Raw genomic sequence first — 21,624 nt, 5'->3', positions numbered from 1 at the left:
ATACCTTATGGAAATTCACAACTTAAGATCATCTTATACTCCAAATATTCCCAAATGCTCAGATGATACTTCTTTGATACCCAAGATAAGGTAAGAGAGAGTTAGAGGTCACCTAGCTGCCATTTATGAATTCAAGTTACCCAGCCAAGATGAACTACAATCTCAAGTATTCAAAGAGTGGAGAATGAAAAAATACTTTAGGATTAAAAAGGAGCAAATGTTGTTACAATTTTTTAAAAAAGGATAGAACAGAATCTGGAAACTATAAGACAGAGGTTAACTAGGAAATTTCTGGAATAGATCATCAAAGAGATGGTGAGTGAACATTTAATATTCAGGATGGGCAAGTCATTCAGTCTTTCAATGATTTTGAAGAGTCAGAACACTTTCATTAAGAACACAACATTCTAGACAACCTTTTTGAGGAAGCATTTCTAATCTACTGAGGAATATTACAGATATAGTTATCTAGATTATAAAAATCATTTTATGTGTGTCTTACATTATTCTTCTGGAAAGGATGGAGGGGTGTGGAATAGATAATGATACAACTAGATGGGGTCAGAGCTGATTGAATTGACTGGATTCAAAGAGTTTTTATTAATGATTCAAAGTCAACATGGCTAGCTAGTCTTGCTGTTTAACATTTGGATCAATGCTGCTTTTTCTTTTTGTCATCTTAGCCAAGCCAGGACAACGTATATGATAACCAAAAGAATAATGTAAAAGAAAACTATTGAAAGGCTTCAGGACTCTACTCAAAGAAATGAATGATATTAATTGCCGAAAACTATTGATAAAACATACTTCTCACCACTTGGAAGGGAGGTGATGGACTAAAGATGCAGAATTAGATGTACTTTCTCAGATATGGCCAAAGTGTTGATTTGTTTTTCTGAACTGTACTTTTTTTAAAATAAGGGAGAGGTTCTAATTAGGGATGAGGGGTAAGTTTGTGAGAAGTGATAGATATATTTAAAAAAGCATCAAAGAATTATTTTAAATGCAAAAAATGAATAAACCAAAGTGTAGAAAAGAACCCAGGGTAATATTTTTACTACCCTTTTTATTTCCCCATTTACAATGTAAGTTAAAATTATTTATTTCCATTAGTAAAATGAGGATATCTGCTATCTTCCTCATTAACCTGTTTTGAGTTTATAATGAATCAATATGAGGTTACCTAGAAAAAAACTAAAAGCAACATGTAAATATAAGGTAGGATTAGTGGAGCTTAAAAAGTAGATCCCTAATTATAAGCCCTCTTTTATTTAAAAAATAATAATTCAGCAAAACAAATCAAGACATTGGCCATGTTGGAAAATAACAATCCTGAAAGAAGATGATCAAGGTGGATATCCTAAAATCTTTTCCAATTTAGTTATTTTTTCTCTGACATCATGTAGAATTTTGTACCTTCTGAACCACAAAACTATTATAAAGTTAATTACCATAAACTCTAAAGAAACAGAGTAGAATAGCTGATAATTTGCCTTAGAGTCAAGAACTCCTGGGTTCAAGTCCTGTCTGGCTTTATAACCCTGGGCAATCTTTCAGGGATCTAGATACCTCTTACTAAGTTACAAAAGTACATGCAAATCTGCATCAGCCAAGGTCGTTTCTTCACTGGAGTTTTCCTTATCAATAAAGTCAGAGGTCATGATGATCCCTAATGAAATGACATACTCTATTCTTTACTAGAATAATTATGTATGTATTTTATGCTTGTTGCATATTTTTTCATTTTTCATAATACATTATCTTGCTAAACAATGGAGACATATGGGTTGGAACCTTGTTTTGTATCTCTCCCCAAACCTATCATAGTGGCTTGCACATAGCAGGCATTTATTAAATGATTCTCAATGACACATCATTGACTTTAATAATATTTTTAATAATTTAATTTATAATTATGTAATTTTCTAATTAGGGATTTAGTTTTCTATTCTCCACTAATCCTACCTCATATTTATATTTATTATATTATATATAATAAGTAATTTAATATTTAATAACCTTTCTTCAAAGTTGATAAGAGGCATATATGTATTACTTTTTTTTTTACTGAAGAAAGAAAGAGAGCTTCAGGCAGAATGACTTGTTGTATGACTGTAAGAAATTAGCAAATTATTTTTGGATTAGCTACTCAGTTTCCCACCTAGCAAATCTAAGAGTCTCTCCTTTACTGAAGTTTTGCCATAGAGAAGGCTCCTTTGGGGAAATGAGTCGTTTGTAGAGGTCACAGGGACTTTTACGCACACATCATTCACTAACCTGCATGCCTTCTTGGCCTGAAATTCCTACTCCAATGTCAGCAACTTGTATCATACTAACATCATTGGCTCCATCACCTTTCCAGAGGCAATTGGAGATGGGAGACGGGAGGCATTAAAAAGAAGGGAAAACAATATAAGTTTAGGATGTAGGAAGACTTGAATTTGAGAAATTTTAATTTATTGACTTTGATAAACAAATCCCCTATTTATCCCAATTTCCCCAAAGCCTGTGCAAGGAAAATCAGCCAAAGAGAGGAGTTGAGAGATCTTGTCACACAAATTGAGTAGGATGGAATGGGTAAAAGAAGGCTCACACTCACCAATGGCCAGGGTCATCACTTTGAGCTGATTTCGCACTAACTTTACCACTTCACTTTTCTGTAGAGGTGTTGCTCGACAGCAGACAACAGCTTGGCACAATCCAGTGAGCTCTAGAAATTGAGTCTGTAGACTGTCCTGCAGTGCAAATTCCAGTGTTTTCCCAGTGATAATGAGCCCAGCTCGAAGCTGAGGTATATGAGTGCCAGAAGACTGAACATTTGGAGGACTTTGAGCATCTTGCTTAAGTTCTTCTAAAGTCCTATTTATCAACATCTCACAGGCCTCCTTAAAAGACAGAGAGAGAGAGAGAGAGAGAGAGAGAGAGAGAGAGAGAGAGAGAGAGAGAGAGAGAGAGAGAGAGAGAGAGAGAGAGAGAGAGAGAGAGAAATAGGCATTAAGCACCAATAACTTGGATGTGCACACACTCATGGCATTTCATTGTCTTTTCCCTCAGCACTTGCTGCATCTATCAATTTACTTTCATGTGGAAATTAATCTATAGAATTTCAGCAATCAAAAAGTTTTGAAGAGAGCTCTATATATGCATGAATGTAGGTGTTGGAGTGTTTTTGCTTGTGCATTTATGGTAGGGGGAAGGAATTAGTCAAACCATTGAATTATCTAGAGAAAAATATATTGGACAGCAGGGAAAAACAAAATGAATAAATTTAAAAAGAAGTCAAATGAGATACAACATAAATGCACTATACTTAGGTACCTCCATTATTCAATGATATCATCTTTGTGAAATAGCTCATAAACTGTAAAGTTTAAGTAACTGTTCTAAGGCAGAACAGCCATAAGGACTAGGCATTTGGGGTTAAGAGACTTGCCCAGGGTCACACAGCTAGGAAATTTCTGTTGCCAGATTTGAACCCTGGTCCTCCTGTCTCTAGACTGGCTCTCAATCTCCTGAGCCACCCGGCTGCCCTCTATATGGATGCTCATTAAGGGACATTCTCAGCCTCATACAGACAATAAGTATCATAGGCAGAATTTAAACCCAGGTGGTCCTGCTTCAGAAGCCAGCTTTCTGTTTACAATTCTATATCAATCAGTTGTCTACCATTTATTAAGCACCTTCTATGAAACAGACTTGCACTAAGTGCTAGGGCTTATGAAGAAAAGCAAACTAAAACAAAAAGCAGTCCCTCTCTCAAAAAGCTCACAGTTCAATGGAGGAAACAAGATGCAAGCAACTGTATGTGAACAAGATTAAGTACAGGATAACTTAGAGATATGCAGCAGAGGAAAGACACTGTCATTAAGGGGGATTCTGATAAGCCAATTATAATGATTACTAATAGTAGAAGGCATTAAGTAGTGCTAAATTATTAGATACAGGCGAAAACCAGTGTTAAGAAGGGCAAAGGCTACAGTGATTGGGAATTCAATGTAGTAATTGGGAATACTTCAAGAAAAAGGTAGAACTTAAATAGCCTTGAATGATATGGGTGAATGAAAGGCAAAAGGAAGGGCATTCCAAAGGAGGCATTGACATGTTCAGATGGTTGCTTTGCCTAGTACAGAGAATAATCAATGGCAGCACAAAGCCTGAGCAGGAAATGAGGCAGATGAAATTACTTTTCATCTGTCCAAGAAACTGATAATAACTCTTAAGACATTCCTTGGGAATGGCATGTTATTATCAAGAAAGCACCGTTATCATAAAAGAAAATGTACACTGGTTTTGTTCACAATTTTAAAAAATTTGATAGTGAAATAGCAATGTATCTTTTAGGTTTGCAAAGTGCATTATAGACATTATTTTGATCCTCCAAACATAGTAGATATTATTATAAGCAGTTTGTAGATAAAGACACTGGGGCTCAGAGTGGTGAATAACCCAGCATTACATGGCTAATATAGGTCTGAGAAGAGATCTGACCCCAGAACTTCATAACCCCAAGTCACAATGAGACCACATAAGACATTCTCAGATCAGTCAAGCATCTGTCAATGCCTACAATGTTCAAAATGACACATTAGGTATTGTTTAAATTCAAAGACTTCGATGACAGGTTCTTCTGCAAGGAGGTTACAATCTGCTTGGAGAGAAGGAATACCTTTAATGAGAGGGATATTGTATGGTAGGCTGCAAAGAGCACCAGATTTGAAGTCATTTGTCAGGAATGTCTGGAATTCCTCTATTTCATTAAACATTCATTTCTTCTCCTGGAATATTATGCTCAGTTTCACTCTGTAGGTGATTTTTGATTGTCAGTTTATATCCTTTGCCTTTGGAAATATAGCCCATGTCATCTAATCCTTTAATAAAAATTCCACAATATTTGAGTTGTTTTTTTTTTCTGGCTGTTTGTAGTATTTTCTCTGGAATTTCTGGAATTTGGCTGCCATAGTCTTGGGATGTTTAAATATTGGATTTCTTTCAGGAGGTGATTGATGGATTTTTTCAATTTCCATTTTCTCTTCTTGTTCAAGAACATTAGAGCAGTTTTCCCTGATTTCTTTCAACATGATATCCAGTTTCTTTTTTGATTATGGTTTTCAAGCAATCCAGTGATGTTTAGATTATTTCTTCTCAATCTATTTTTAAGGTCAGTTGTTTTTCCAGTGAGAGATTTCACATTTTCTTCTATTTTTTCATTTTTTTGAATTTGTTTTACTGTTTCCTGCTGATTTAAGAAGTCATTTGCTTTTATTTGTCCAATTCTATTTTGGAGGGAGCCATTTTCTCCTTTGATGCTTTGTATTTCCTTTCGTAGGGAGTTTTTCTTTGATGGACCTTGGAGGTATTATATTTCCTTTTTTAGCAAAATGTTTTCTTCAGTAAGTTTTTGTTCTAAGCTGTTGATTTTTTCTACCATTTTCTTTCTAATTTTTTCCCTAAATTTTTTTTTTATTTGTTTACCCATCCTTTTTTGAAGTCCATCCAAAGGTTCATTTTGGATTTGACATTCTTTAACATTTTCCTTTGAGGCTGTGCACATTTTCATTTTTGTATTTCTATCCTCTTCTGAGCTTGTATTTTGGTCATCTCTCCCATTGGGATATTTTTCTAGCATCAGATTTTTTCTCTCTTTTGCTCATTTGGGGTTATTTTTCCCCTTGATTTTGTTTATGTGCTAAAGCTTACCTCTGTGCCTGGAACATAAAGAATGTTGTCCAGCACTTGTATTGAGTCTGGGGTTGGCTCAGCTGTTGGGGTCCTAGTTTGAACACTCTGCAGAGGTGGCCTGATGGTCTTGGCATATAGAGGTTTTCAACTGTCAGTTCAATTCCATTGAAGCTGAGCCTTGTTGGGATCAGTTACTGGTGGAGAACTTCTCTTCTAGTCTGACTCCTTCCTTCCAGTTGTAGGTAAGGCTTTGCTTCTCAAGGGCAGAGACTTCCTTTTGTCCATATTCCTAGGACCTACCTTGAAGGAAGATCCCAATAAGTACTTGTTGCATATTGAATGCCAGTACCCAGCATGCCACTGAATGACTCTCTCTGCAATGGATGTGTGATAGAATCTTCTCTGATGTTAACATATGCCTGGTGGCACTTTATCATATAGAGAGCTTTTGATGCATTATTTTTATTTTATTGAGTCAAGAGACCATTTTTTAAATTAGCAAACAGACACAACTAGATCCATAAACATGGCATAACAGATAGAGCACTGGATGTGGAGCAAAAATGAACTGAATTCAAATTCCACCTCAGACTATAGGCCTATTACTCTTTGCAATTCAATTAGCCTCTCTTGATCTCAGTTTCCTCACCTGTAAAATGGAGATAATAAGTATTTCACAGGGCTTTTGTGGGGTCCAAATGAGATAATACTGGACATCCTAAATGTATTCATTCAAATTCAAGCTTCAATAACATAAAATTCAAAGTGGCTTAAAACTGCACCAAATTCTTTCAGAACATCCTATATACATACTTGGAAAACCTCCAAATGTTATTTAAATGCTTGTTATCATTATCATTAAAATAGCTCTAGGCCAAATAATTTGTATTAAATTTGATGGGATTCCTGAGGAGAGAGAAAGCACTGTGACCTGTTTTAGCTTGGGAAGGATCAGCGGGTTAGGACTTGAGTTGGTAGAGAGGAAGGATAGGTAAGCATTGCAAGAGATGGAGAAAAATGACCAAAATTCCCTTAGCAGGAAAGGAGAACAAATGTGGGCAGAGTAAAGATATATCTGCCTTCTAGAAGAAAAGCTTTTTGTTGGGGATTAAGTGAGAAGGAAGTTTGGAAAGGCAGATTAAATCTAAATTTGTCTTGAATACAGAAATTCCTATTAAATACCTAGTTTGTGGGTAAGGGTGGAAGAATCTGTGCCTGATACAATGTTTTAAAGCCTTTCAATTTACCAGAAGCAATGGCATAGTAATACCACCAGAGGGCAGAGATCTTTAATAAATATTTATTAAGCATGTGTATATGCCAAGAACTGCACAGAGGACTGGAAATACAAAGACTAAAATCGGCGTGTGCTCTCAAGGACCTTACAAGGCTGGTGGAAAGTGGTTGGAGAAAGCATTAGAGATGAGGTAGCATTGAAGCGAAGTCTTGATGGTGGTTGAGGATTCTGAATGGCAGAGATCAGGCCAGTGTACAAAGGAAGGAGGGGCTGAAGAAGTCGGGGTAATGTAGCCAAATTCTCTAAGGTAACTGAATATTTGAGTATTCTTGAAGTCCCTGGCTTTAAAAAGGATATCAAGAAATATTGTTAACAAAGTATTACTGGCTGCTAACAAGAAATCATCTTCTGTACACACTTTTTACAAAAATTTGAGAGAGGAAATTTTTAGGCATTAGAGGTAATCTAAACTCTTGGGCACTGAAAGCTATGCTCAGAGTGAAGACTCTACCCTGCTTGGGCAAGCTGGAAGGGCTCTGACTGTGGCATTCATGACAGGTAACATGTTGTCCAGGTTTCTAACCTAGCTAAGTGTGGAAAGGCTGAAGAGGAAGCCATTAGTCAGCAGGTGGAGATTTGGAAGGGTAGTGGGGAAGATGAACCTGGCCTCCTTATCTAAATAACAACTGATGGAGTGGACCCATAAAATGTAAGAGGAATATCAACGTTAGCATCTGAGATCATTCAGGTTGAATGCCTTTTGTTGATAAAAAATAATAGTAATAATAATAATAGTAACAGCATTTACCTTTATGATTTACCAAGCACTTTACATGTTATCTCATTTGATCTTCACAAAAATCCTGTGAGGTAGGTCAATTATTATTTTCATTTTTTAAGGAGGAAACTGGCAGAGAGTTGTTTTCCCCAAATCCTTCCCTTTTCCTATCTTCCCTATTATTATGGAAAGTACCATATACCACTATCCTCTTAGTCACCAGATTCATAATCTCAGAATAATTCTGGACTCCTCATCTTCTGTTACCTCCCACTTCCAATCAGGTGCTAAGACGTGTCTTTTCTAACTTTGAAACCTCTCTTGTATAGGGTCCTTCCTCTCCTGAGACTGACAGCACCCTGGTGAAGAAACTCATTGCCTCATACCTGGACCATTGCAATATCCTTCTAGTCTGACTGGTTGATTTCCCTGCCTTAGGTCTCTCCCCATTCCAGTTCATCTGCCACTCAGTGAATCTTCCAAAAGATAGTACTTCACCATTCAATAAACACTAGTCGCTCTCTATTACCTTCAGGATCAAATATAAAATACTCTGTTTGGCTTCTAAAGCCATTTATAACCTGGTGCCCCTCTACACTTTCCAGAATTACATCTTATCCCCCTCCATGCACTCTGCAACACTGGTCTCCTTGCTGTTCATCCCAAACAATGCTTTCCCCCATCTAGGAATATTCATTGGCTGCCCCTCCATGTCTAGAATTTCTCTCTTCCTTTCTACATTGGGGCTGCCCTCAAGTTCTAGCTAAAGTCCTACCTTCTGCAAGAAATCTTTCCCAGTCCTTTGAAACTTCACTGTCTTCTCTCTGACATCTCCAATTCAATCTTCAATCTGTTTGAGGATATATCTTGTTTGTACATAACTGCATTCATGCTATCTCCCCCATTAGACTATTAGCTCCTTTAGAACAGTGACTAAGGCATAGAATTTGGGGGGGGGGAGGGCTCCTTTGTTTGCATTCTCAGAACTTAGTATAATGCCCGGCACATAGTAAGCACTTAATAAATACTTGTTGATTTCCCTAATAAGTGGGTATAGTAGGATGTCATAAAGGCTACAGGAGACCAAATAGGGGAATATACTTTAACTACTTTGGGGTAGGGGTGCTACTACCCAGACCACCTCTGCCAAGCAAGTCCATATGATCTGAGGTTCCTCCATTCCAGGTACCCCCTTGGCCACCAGGCTTGTGGCTATATTGCATCTCTCTCCTTTGGCCAGTGAAAGAGTTAAGAAGAGCCAATGGCCTCTAGTCCTTACTAGGCTCATGCAGATAGCTCAGCAGATGTGGTTTTCTAAGAAAGAACATGTGACTCAGTTGGGTGGTGCTCCATGGGGACTGGAAAGGAATAAGGGAATCTCACTCTGCACTTAATGTTGCCATTATTTTTATACTTCCTTCTCTGCCCTGAAGTTGATATTCCAAGGCAATAAGCGCAAGATCTAGGGCAAAAGAGGGCAGCTCCAAGGAGTTCTGAAGGGTGAGGCAGTGTGGTATAAGTTGACCACTGGCTTTGGGGTCAGGACTCCCTGGGTTCAAAATCAAATCTGCCTTGTATTTGGGCGAGCTTGGGTAAGTCTCTTAACCTAAGTATCATGTTCCTCATCTGCAAGTTGTTCAGGCAGAGGATGCTACCAGATTGTTTTGAATGACTTGTAAGGTCCCTTCCAAATAGAAATTCTAGAATTCCTTTTTCAATCACATATAGGATATTTTTGTTGTCCATTTCTAAGACATCTATCACATAGTAAGTGCTTAATAAATACTTAGTGATTAATTATAGCTTCATCAGTATCTCATCTTCCTGCTAGACTATGTTTCTTGAGGATAGGAACCATCCCTTATCCAAACATTTTGTTGTCATTTTTTAGTCATGTCCTCCTCCCTTTGACTCTATTTGGGATTCTTTCTTTCTTTTTCTTAAATCCTTATCTTCCACCTTAGACTGAACACTATGCACTGATTCCAAGGCAGAAGAGCAGTGAAGGTTTGGCAATGGGGATTAAGTGACTTGCCCAGGATCATACAGCTAGGAAGTGTCTGTGGCCACATTTGAACCCAGGACCTCCCATCCCTAGGCCTGGCTCTCAATACACTGAGCTACCCAGATGCTCCCATTTGGGATTTTCTTGACAAAGACACTGGAGTGATTTGTCATTTCCTTCTCTAGCTCATTTTATAAATGAAGAACCGAAGCAAATAGGGTTAAATGACTTGCCATTATTAGTAACAGAAATAAGATTTGAACTCAAGAAATTAAGTCTTTCTGACTCTAAGTCTGGTTCTCTACACACTGTACCACCTAGCCATCCTATCCAAACTTTATATCTCCCCCATTTACCATCATAGTGCTTGGTACATAGTAGGCACTTAGTAAATAGTTGCTGTTAGAGATGTGATGCATGTTAGCCTGCCAAATACAGGACTACCGTGTAGTGGTTTATATATTTTTAAATTTTTATTTATTTGTTTAATTAATTAAGAATATTTTCCCATGGTTATATGATTCATGTTCTTTCCTCCCCCTCCCTCCTATAGCCAATGAGCAATTCCACTGGGTTTTACATGTATCATTGATCAAGACTTATTTCTAGTGGTTTATATTTGTAACAACAAAATGGACATTTCCTGGTTATTCAGTTTCTTTTGTCTCCAGCTCCCATTGACTACATATCCCACCCAAAGCTAAAACTAGCTGATAATATTTCTACTCACCTTACTCTGGGTGTTGAAGATAAAGATTTTGTCATCTTGTTCCAGTAGTTTGCAAGCATAAGCAATGTTAACAGCTGTCTCCTTCTTGTCTCCAGTCAGCATCCAGATCTTGATTCCTGCTTTTTGCAAGGCTTCTATCGCCTCTGGAACACCCTCCTGCAGACGATCTTCGATGCCAGTAGCACCTACAACAGGGTAATGTAAAACAGGGGCATTTAAGGAACCAAAACCAATGGAAGTCCATAGAGTAAACTTGTTATTACCCATCCTGACTCTGTTCTAGTAAACAGTTTTAACACTGATGTTACAAATTGCAACTGGTATCCGCCAGCCCAGAGAAGGCTCCATATACTATGGAATTTCTTCATAGACTCTAGAGAAAAAATTATTACATATAGAGTTAAAATTTGGGCCGAGACAGGGAGAAGAGGGAGATTCTGCAGGAGGCAGAAGCCAGTGTGTCAAGCTAAAGTTCTTAAAAAGTTCTTAAAAAGCTCATTCTATAAAATAATAAATGAACCCAGACCATGATTACTCACAAGGACTGTAGGTCAGTAAAGACTGTGTGACTTGGTCAATTTGGGTACTTATCTAGAGAACAAGGCTGAATTTCTAATATGAAAACGCTATTTACAATAATGCAGAGAAGGTGAGCATGGCCAAGTCGATAAAGAGGCCAGATGTTGGTGATAAAAATCTGTGCGTATGGAGTGTTCTTCCAGCTTAGAAGTAGGGAATCAGTAATAGAATGAGGATGAAGGGGTTGGGGTAGGAAAAAGGGAATTTCTTGGTGAATCAAAATTGAACCCAGAATAAAAATATCCAAGTTTTTAGACTAATGATGTAAATTATATAACTTTAGCTGAAATGGGTGTCAGAGGGTGGGATGAAGTCAAAAAAGAAGCAACTAGCACTTTGCATTGAATTTAATTTTGAAATGACCATTACAAGGTTGATGGCTTTGGGTTCTCTACAAATCAGTGCTCTCTCCTTTAAAATGGAATAGGGTGGATTGAAAGTTTGGTGAGGTTGTAGTAAAAGGGGTAGGCAGAATAATTTTTGGATTGAATAGTATATATATATATATGTACTCTTCTATTTGCTTACTTGCAATCTTTGTTAGATTAAAAAAGAAGGGCAAATTGTTCATTTCTCAAGTGACAAAATACTTTTATTTAGAGCAAAATTGCTATCACTCCTCCACCCACAATTTTTGAAGACAGAAATTATTTTTATATTTCTATTTTGTTTGACAATCCTAACATCCTGCAAAATTATTTCTTGAGCTCATTTTATAGATGAGGAACTGAGACAAATAGGGTTAAGTATCTTGCCCAGGTTATACACAGCTGATAAGTATTTGAGGCTGGATTTGAACTCATGAAGATGAATCTTCCTGACTCCAAGCCCAGTGCTCTCTCCACTGTGCCACATAGCTGCCTCATCTCTTGTATAACAATTACTTAATAAATGCCTGTTGAATTGAATTGGTAATTATTTTCCACCTACCCAGCAATGTTAATTTGTTCTCAAGTCTCATGGCAGATTCAAGCAGTAATTGTTCCCTGTTGTCAATGCTAGTTTCTGCTAAAAAATGATTCTTTAGCCACTCAGCATACTCTGTGTCACTCATGTCCTATGTGGAAAGAGGGAAGGAAAAGTACTTTTATAGCTACTCCATACGTCTCTAATTCCAGCCTATTAATTAGGTCCACCATATGTCCATAGGCAAAATTTTAAAGTAAGCAGTTCATTTTTAGTGTGCCCTTTCCCAGGCACTTTCATTGTCATCTCTAGTCAGAAATAACCCCGGACTTCCCTCACCAACCTACTTGAAATGCACTTGGGTTCTATCTCACTCATTCAGGTCAAGACTCTTTATTTCTAAGGTAACAACTTATTTGTCAAATTAGACTATATTAATGAGAGAAAGCTAGAAAAGAGCTACTTGGGTAAAGTACATTTTAATAACCAGGTGGCACAGTGGGTAGAGTACTAGACCTGGAATCCCGAAATCCCAAGTTCAAATACCATCTCAGATACTTTCTAGCTACATGATTCTAGACAAGCCATGTAACCTCTGTGGTCCTCATATATAAAATGGGAATAATAATAGGCCCTTCCTCCCAGGGTTGCTGTGATGATAAAATGAGATAATATTTGTAAAGCACTTTGCACATCATAATGTGCTATATAAATGCTATTATCATCATGATGATAAAAGTAAGGCTTTCTAGAATGTACCAAAAGGATTAACACTCATGCAAGGTATTTTGTCCTGGAAGAATCATGAAATTAGAATTGAAAGAGACCATAGAAATCATTTAGTCCAAGTCCCTAGGCAATTCAGTAGTTCCTGGCTTTTGCTAAAATAATTATATAGGCAATCTAAGGTCCTCAGAAGTAGCTCATTCCATTTTTTTACAGTTCCGCTTGTTAGGAAGTTCTTCCTGAAATTAAACCAAAGTCTACCTCCCTGTTAATTCCATCTGGTGGCCCTCCTTAGGTACACAGATTGAATCTTATTCTTCTTTGCTGATACCAGACCTTCAAATATTTGAAGGCAGCTACAATATCCTCCTAATTTCCTCTATTGCCTTGTGCTGATGTGGAGTTGATCCTGAAGGATTCTTGAAGGCTATGCCAGGGTAATATGAGTTTTGACAGGTCCTATTAAGCTAGAGAGGTTTGCTATAGAAGGTATGTCTTGTCTCTGGGCCAACCTAGCCTGCTTTGGAGAGAAGATCATAGAACTGGACAGAAATGTTTGCCCAGGATCTCACAGCTCATATTTATTTGATATCAGATTTGCACTCTGGCCTTCCTGAGCCCTAGTCCAAGACCTTAGCCAGTCTACCATTTTACATCTCATTATCAAAAGGTTGTCAAATGGGTTGTAATTTTTTTTTTGCCATAGCAAAGAATGAATACTGCCTATTAAATCAGTAAAGAAAAAAATCCTACTTATAATTCATTAAATGTAGACCACAAATTCATTAGCTTCCTTCATTTTCTATGAGTGTTTCCTTGTTTGTATCAAGCTCTCATTTGAAATATCCCTGTGAATTATAGTTAATTCTAATTCCCCAATATCACTTTGCTGTATAATATCACCTTAATTAATACTTACTTTATTATTACTTTAATATTATCAATTAAATATTTTATTAATTAAATTAGAATTATTGATTAATCATTTGTTTTCCTTGTCTTGGGGATAAAAGATCATACAAATCCCATTTCCTTACTAGCTTCCTTTAGCCAAAACCACAGAATATAGGGGTCAGAGGGAGGTGGCAGTCAGGGAGAAGAGCCCTGTGTTTACACTTAAAGCACATCTACACTCTAAGCTAAAACCTTAAATAACAGGGATTCAGATCAATGGCACCTTATTATAGATGAGTTGTAGTTTTTAAATGCTCAACACCACTATGGAAAGAGGGAAATTCAGTGAACAAACCTCACCCTTTTGGCAATACATAAAGTGCGAAGCCCTTTTTTGGCGTAGTCATCCAAATGTCTCTGGGTTTTCTCCCTGATTATCTTTTGTTGTTTTTCCAAAGTCTGGCCATCTAAAATGATTAAGAAAACACAAAAGGAGCATTATGATGCACTTTTTCTATTACAAACATTTTCAGAAAGTTACTTAATTTAAGCCTGAAAGGATAAAGCATGTTGTGGCATTTTCATTTTTGAATGACCAAAGTACACCTAATGAAAGAGCTGCTGAACAAAAGAACTAGTCCATTTCTAATTGAATTCTTTAGGAATAGAAGTTGGCACTTAGAATTGGATATACCTATTGTGAAGATTGGATTTAGCTATCTCCTGATTGTAACAATGAAGATACTTAGCTCTTCCTTTATTGGGAAGATTGAATTGTAATTGCCTGTCTATTTTTAGATCCCCAAAAGTGTTAACTCAGTATTTAAAGTAGATCTACCCATTTTAACCACAAAAAGGTGTGAACTAACTACTAAAGGCGTGAACTAACTACTAAAGGCATGAACTAACTACAAAAGGTGTGATCTAACCACAAAAGGTAAAATCTAACCAAAAAAGGTGTGAACACCCATTTCATATAGTGAGTGGGAAATTCTGGAGAGGAGCATCTGCTGTGATTAGTAGACATGAAATTTAGGTGAGGTGTAACAAGAGAAAAAGATCTTTAAATAAAGGACCACAGAGGCAATATAGATCAAAGAACTCTGACTCGGAGTTGGACTGGAGGATCAGTCTCTTGAGCTTGGTGGAACTCGTGCAAGAGACCTCAGACTGCTTTCCTTTTAGATGGTCACCATGGTGTGTTAAAGGCTGACTTAGTTTCCTGCCTTTCTGGAGGTGTGAACCTCCAAGAAAGGCCCATGATCTTGAGACTCCTTTCCCCTGGCTGGGGCTTAGAATTTCTACCTGGCTCATAGGAAGCCAGAGCTCTCTCTCTCTCTCTCTCTCTCTCTCTCTCTTTCTCCCCTTTTCTCTCTTCCTTAATATCTTCCCTCTATTGTAAAAACAAACTACTCTAAATTCTAATTACTTTAGTAATTCATTTTGGGATTTAGAAACTAAATCCCTGGCAACAACCAAATCATATATTCAGTCCAACCATATACATTTTACATTATGCATCAGTTTTGATTGGCTCCCACGTGATGGATTTCAAAGTTAAACTTGCTATACAATAACAGCCTGGAGAGTTTGATGTCACAGACATGTGGCCATCTGGTCTTATAATCACCTAGTGCAGAGCATGTCTGAGATGATGAGACTAAGGCACTAGTTGGGCATGTACCTACCTGCAGATGCTAAGGACAGGAGCTCCATTATGACCGAGTCAGCCCCCTTTGTATATACCACAATCTTGTGGGACAGAGGGTGCCTGACCACCACAGACATTCTTTTTCTCACAGAGTCAAAAGGAAGAATGTGCAAAAGTTGAAATGTTAAAGGTCCCAAAGCAGCCAGGTCAACCATAACCTGGTCAGGTGTCCTGGACTGTAAAGTGCACTGATAAGCCCGTGCTGCATACACTAATGCAGCTTCATCTGGACTTTCTGCTTCATAGTGCAAATCTGAGGCAAGTGACTGCTCCTGGCTAGAGTCCACACTGCCACTGGCGCTGCCTGCAGCGGCTTCTAATTTCTCTTGGTCTTGGAGGCAAGTTGTTTCGCTGGCACCTTGGGTCAATTCACTTAACTGGGAAGCATCTTCCTCAGAGGGTGGGGCCAGCTTTGATCGATTAAAAATAGAAAGTCTGCTCACAAAGGCATTTGGACCTCCAGATGATGGTTCCTTTCCACTGCAAAGGGATGGAAAACTTGATCTTCGGACAGATAACCTCTGGAAGAGGTTTTTAATTTCTTCTAAGGATGTGATGGGCATTCTACCAAATGAAGAGAGTCTCAACTAAGAGAAACAAAATATAACACACCATAAGTCAAAAGAGTTTATCACATTTATTGGAACTGGATTTGCAAGAAAAAAAATTACCAACCCAAGAAACATTGGTTAGTTTATTCCATATTTGTAGATTCCATGGATAAGGTAGCAGGGAAAGAATTCACACAAAAACAACAGTTCCAATGTTATGTCTCCTGATGGTCTTTTATTTTATGAAAGAATTCTCATTTGCCTATAGCTTGATTTCTTTTGCATATGATCTAGTTTCTGTCTGTTTAGATTTTTGTGACAATGCTAAACCTGTCAAGCAACTTAATTATGTGTTAAAGTCAACTCAAGTTTCATAGGATCTTAGATTTAGAGATAGAAAAGACCTTAGAGGCTTAGTCCATTTTCCTCACTTTGCAAGTTTAAGGGTCACAAAGATTCACAACCTTCTATTGCCCCCACCAAAAACAATGCTAATGACAAACATACAAAACAACTTAGTTCTCATTGCAGTAGTTTTGGTGAACTCATTGGAACTGAAACTCAAGCTAGGCAAATTTTTAAATTGTCAGTAGTTTTACCAGGAAATTAAAATGGAAATGAAACCAACTGATGTTAGTGTATACATGTAGCTTTCATTTATCTTATTCAATCCTTTCTAAATATCCTACATAACAAAAAGTAGATTAGAGACTCATGTGTATAACTATATAAAATAATTTTCCAAGTCAATGTATAATTATGATTCTTGAAGAAAAGGAACAAATGTGTAATAATCTTATACTCCCATATGGTTACTTGGATAGAAGACAACAAAGCTAGTTTTATGAAGGGATTACCTTTTACTTAATTTTCTATGCCCTATAGTTCCTAGCACAGTGCCTTCCATAAAATCAATACTAAATAATAACTGAATAAATGACCCACTATAAGCAAAGTGTTAAAACTTATTTGCAAATCCTGGAGAAATTTCTGTATCTTTCAAACTAGACAAAAAGAGTTAGGAAGATCTGAATTTGAATCCTATTTTGTACATTTACTTGGATGTAACCCTAAGCAAATGTCAGTTTTCCTCAGTTTCTTCAACTGTAAAATGAGGATAATAATATTACCTAATTCACAGGGTTTGGAGAACATCAAATGATACAACATTCTGTGTAATGTTGTATCATTTGTATCATTATATATATATATGTATATATATAGTCTTTGCAAACCTTAAAGCACTATATAAAAGCAAGTTATTACTACTAGTTACATTTCAACTACACAATTAATTTTCACATAGCAACTGGGTGGTGGAAAGACATCTAAACCTAGTGTTTTCTTTAGTAGCTTGGGATTGGGTTGAATGAAAAAATGAAAAAAACTTACCCTTTGTCGTGGTTGATTGGGAGATGAAACTACAACTGTATTACAAATTGCCAAGGCAAGAAAGAAATCAATTATGTACAAAGTCTCTGTTGACAGATCCTGGTCAGTTTTATCTTGCAGTGTGAATAACTGAGGTGTGATCTGGCTAAATTTGGCCAAAAGTCCTGTGTCTGGAACAACATCAGTTTCCTGTTGGTCAAATCATCACAAAAGGTATTGATCACAAGCAAAGTCCTTAGGCTTCTGTGGTTTTAATTTCACATAAGATGGTTTTTGCAATGAGATATAGTCTATAAAGAAAGGACTATACAACATTAACTATTTTTTTAGAGAATTCTATGTGGCTTAGTGAGATTGAGGGAATAACACATTTGAAGAGCAAAGCAAAAAGAAAATTCACCAAAAAGTTATGTGTTTACAAAAAAGGATAACAACAATTATGGCACCCATTATCTTTATATTTGCTTCCCCCCTCTCCATTGGAAGGACTGCTACTTATTTTGGTGGAGAAATGACATATAGATGACACTGTGAAAGAACACAGAAATAGCTCTAAGTTTTCATTGTCATGCTACTTTTGCTACTGATATCCATTCTATAGAAAGCTCATTATTTTGGAATAGGGACTGGGAAGTTGACATGTTACTGGGTTTGAAATATTAACTAATATTCATAATAGAAGCATATGCCAATGAAAGATCCAATTCATATATACATTAGAATTCATGAAGAACCCCTAATATTAATGGTTCATCTCGAGCCATTATAGGTCAACTGGAGACTTTCAAAATCCTTTCCTCACAAAAATATTATGAAGATGGTGGTTGTGAATATGTTTATTTGCAAATGAAGAAACTAAGCCTCAGGGAGGTTACTTTCCCACAATTCATAGAAGACAGTCAGCACTTAAATCCAAATATCAGCACTTAAATTCAAAAGTCTTTCCTCTCTCCATCTTTTCCTTCCTTTTCTTTGTCATAGATAATAAGTGTCAGGCTTTGGATTTGAACCTAGGTCCTCTGACTCTTAAGTACAGTGCCCCTCCTACTATAACACATCAATTCTCCACCTTCATTTAACAGAACTAATCATACAGGAAATATCTACAGCAAAGAGTCTCCATGAATCACTAGCTTAATTCATGCTTCTACCCATTTTAGTGCGACATAATGCTAGAAAGATTATAGAACTATAGAACTAATAGTAGCATCAGAGATCATCTTTTTACCTATTAGAAATAGCCTTAATTTACTCATGTTATTACATGAGTTCCTGATACAAGCTACTATAATTTAAAAGCTAAATTATTTCACAAAGAAACCTATTTAGTAGATTAAGTCAGATTTCTCCTGCCCTAACCTTAGAAAAGATAGCTCCCAGAAAATGTATCAATGTTAACTAAAGAATGCACATTGAATCTTGGTGATCTAATAATATCTGCTCAAACATTTTGCAAATCTATCAATATTTCATGAGATTAAATATCTGCCCTGAATGACATTAGAAATTTATAAAAAAATATGATTGTGTTGGTTGAATTTATTTTGAGGCTTTCATGGTTCTTATTGTGGAAGTGATCTCAATGACTGAAAAATCACACTTAAAAATTCAACTAAGTCAATGGATTAATTCAGACAACTAGGAAAAAAATTTAGGGTTTGGAAAAAAATTAAAAAAAAAAATTCCCATCCTATAAACTACTTCTCAAGTCTCATTCTGACATGAGAGTAATCTTCATTGATTAGGATAGAAAACACTACATTATTTCTAAAAGATTCACTCAAAAACAACTGTGAGCTACAAAGTCCCAGTGGTTATAGTAAGAGTGATATATTTGGTGTGATTTCATTGGTCTATTTTAAAGTTAATCAATAAATTGATCAATCAACAAATATTTATTAAGCACATACTTGCTGCTAAGTATTGTGCTAGGTATTGGGGATACAAGTACAAAGAATAAAACAATCCCTGTTCACAATGAGCTTATAATTTAATGAATAGTCTAACGATTTAAAATTTACTTTCTTTGTTTCAGGTTCCCTTTTAACTACTTGGTCTCAGACTTGGCTTTCACTTTTTTTTCCTTACTTAAGTCTAAATTAGATAGCAGACTGAGCCCTCTGACATTTTCTAGTTTTGCCCTCTACCAGTTAGTTGACTGAAGATTTTTGCAGGTTTTTCAAGTCATGTTGGATTCCAAGCAAACTTCAAAACACTGGGCAATGGTACAAGTGAAACATATGGAAATGAGGTGAGAGAGGAGGTTAGGACAACTCTTCTGAAAACTGCTTCTATCAGTTGGGAACATAAAGCTAGGCTAGAACAGACCAGGAGCCAAGGTATGTGACTTAAACCTTGCTAGACTTCATCCTTGTTCCTTACTTCTGACTAAACAGGAGTCCAAATGTGACTAAGGCAGGATACATAGAAAACGTTAAGTCGGTAAAATTCCAGATGGTTGAAGAAAAGAACATTTAAAAATCCTTCTGACCAGGCTGTGGAGAGAAGAGTTGAGGCAGATGAATCTAGAGAGATGCTATTTTCTTTTATCATTTTATTACTTCTCAGAAAAGCAGAGAGGAATAAAGCATTCACCCCAGGCTAGATGCCTTGGGTTTAACTTGTCATGGTGGAATTTAGGAGTCAGAGAAAGGGAGTAAATCAATCAGGCTTTGTTGACCACTTATATCACTAGATACAGTCTAGTCGCCCAGAGTCTCTCTCCTGAGTGAATGAGAACCCTGGATAATCCAGTCACACCACACATCTCCTGCCAAAACCAGGATGAAAGCATTGTAGAAAAAAGTTATCTGGAAGTTGATGTCGGTATGTCATCTGGATACTTAGACTTTGGATAACCACTTGGTGATTCAACTCCTTTAGTTTCTTTATAGGAAAACTCAAGGGGGTTGGACTAGATGATTTCTATAGTTACAATCCATGTTCGTTGCAAAACTTCTCAAAATTATTTCAAAATACATTGTGTAAAACAAAGGCTTTTATGTAGCAATACTCTAAAACTTAAATAAATAGCCTGATTTCTCCAAAGAAGCATTTCTTTTCTCCATGTCTTGGGCAAGAGTCTATACTACATAGCACATAATAGGTGCTTTAGTAAATATTTATCGACCAAATGATTGTAAAATAAATGTGTCCCTTAATCTTCCAGAACTCAGACCTATACCCTCTTTGATATTACAGTGGCCAACTACAATAAATTGGAGAGAATTGCTCGGAGAAAGGGGCATGGCAGTCAGATAGTGGCAGAAATTCTGTGTGGAGTCATAAAGACATCTTTTTCATCCTCATAGAGGGAATGAGACACATTTTAAACCCAAGAAGTTTTCTTCACAGTCTGGACATTAAATCACTTTCTTCAAGGCTCCATTTCATCTGTTGGATGTAACTTATCTCTTTCTCCAAGTCAGCCAAGTCCATCTTCAAAAATGATGAATTCGGGTTTTGTTTATTCAAATTTTCATTACAGGAAAGTATTTCTCTTTTCAATTCCACAAAGATGTTTTGATTTGGAGCAATAAGGAGTGTGATCTTTCAACATAATAATGTCTGGGTGAGATTCAAAACACATCTGTATACTTACAATGGGGCTACTGAAAGCTGCCTGTCTGGAGAGGGATGCATCCATGGCGCCATCTTCTCCTCCTAGGGCAAAGCAGCTCCCAGCAAGATGGTTCAAGGACTTACTTTTCAAAGGCCCACTATTAGCTGTCCTGCAGCTGTGTGCCTTCGGTTTTGTTATATTGCTGAGAGAGCCACTAGGGGTGTCTGCCAAATCCTCATCTTCGGAGGAAGCTTCCTGGTAGGACTCTAGCCTCTTGGCTAATGGAAAGAAATTGCATTTGACAATTAGGGTACAAGAAGATTGACTTGCTTTTTGAATGCCAAAGAGATTCATTTAAACATTGGATTTCTTTGTTAAAAATGAAAGAGCTATTAACAAAGTGAAGACTTCAATTTTAGATTAAATCCTACCAGACTATGAAACTGGATGAGTTAATTATGCTTTCTACAAAATAAAGATAGTAGTCTTCCTTTTATGAGGCTGTCAAGAGAATGAATTAGAACATAAAAAAATAGGACACTGTATCCCGAGAAGGAAAACAGCAATGAAAACATGTACATGCTTTTGTTAAAAATTTAAAGAAAACGACAGATGCTTTTGTATATCTTGATTGCTTCTATTCTATCTGGGGCCATAGGCCAAGTCATTAAAACTTCTCTAGGTTTTTGCCTTCCTTAGCTTTAAGTTTTTATCTCTTCCTAACTTTCTTATTGCTGTTCAAAGACACTGCCATTTTTCTAATCATTCTGACTTGAAATTTAGGTGCCATCTTTGACTCCTCACATCAAATCTGTTGTCTAGTCTTTCCATTTCTACCCCTGTCTTTCCAGGCTGTTTCCCATGCCTAGAAGTT

The 21,624-nt window shown here is 36.8% G+C and overlaps 1 protein-coding gene across 2 annotated transcripts in view; it reads right to left on the bottom strand.

Moving 5' to 3' along the window:
• Positions 1 to 21,624, bottom strand: part of ATP10D (ATPase phospholipid transporting 10D (putative)) — a 103,240-nt gene that overhangs the window by 15,523 nt on the left and 66,093 nt on the right. For both annotated transcript variants that reach the window (XM_001372310.5, XM_016423265.2), the window contains 8 exons: positions 20,790 to 21,028; positions 17,189 to 17,377; positions 15,223 to 15,832; positions 13,895 to 14,001; positions 11,939 to 12,065; positions 10,430 to 10,614; positions 2,600 to 2,885; positions 2,278 to 2,354 (listed from right to left, as the gene is read on the bottom strand). In XM_001372310.5, coding sequence (XP_001372347.4) covers positions 2,278 to 2,354; positions 2,600 to 2,885; positions 10,430 to 10,614; positions 11,939 to 12,065; positions 13,895 to 14,001; positions 15,223 to 15,832; positions 17,189 to 17,377; positions 20,790 to 21,028 — 1,820 coding nt within the window. The remainder of the gene's footprint in view (positions 1 to 2,277; positions 2,355 to 2,599; positions 2,886 to 10,429; positions 10,615 to 11,938; positions 12,066 to 13,894; positions 14,002 to 15,222; positions 15,833 to 17,188; positions 17,378 to 20,789; positions 21,029 to 21,624) is intronic.

The sequence above is a fragment of the Monodelphis domestica genome, chromosome 6 (assembly GCF_027887165.1).
Source record: "Monodelphis domestica isolate mMonDom1 chromosome 6, mMonDom1.pri, whole genome shotgun sequence".
NCBI lineage: Eukaryota > Metazoa > Chordata > Mammalia > Didelphimorphia > Didelphidae > Monodelphis > Monodelphis domestica.
The sequence above is the reverse complement of the archived record's forward strand: the minus strand, read 5'-3'. Positions and strand labels throughout refer to the sequence as shown.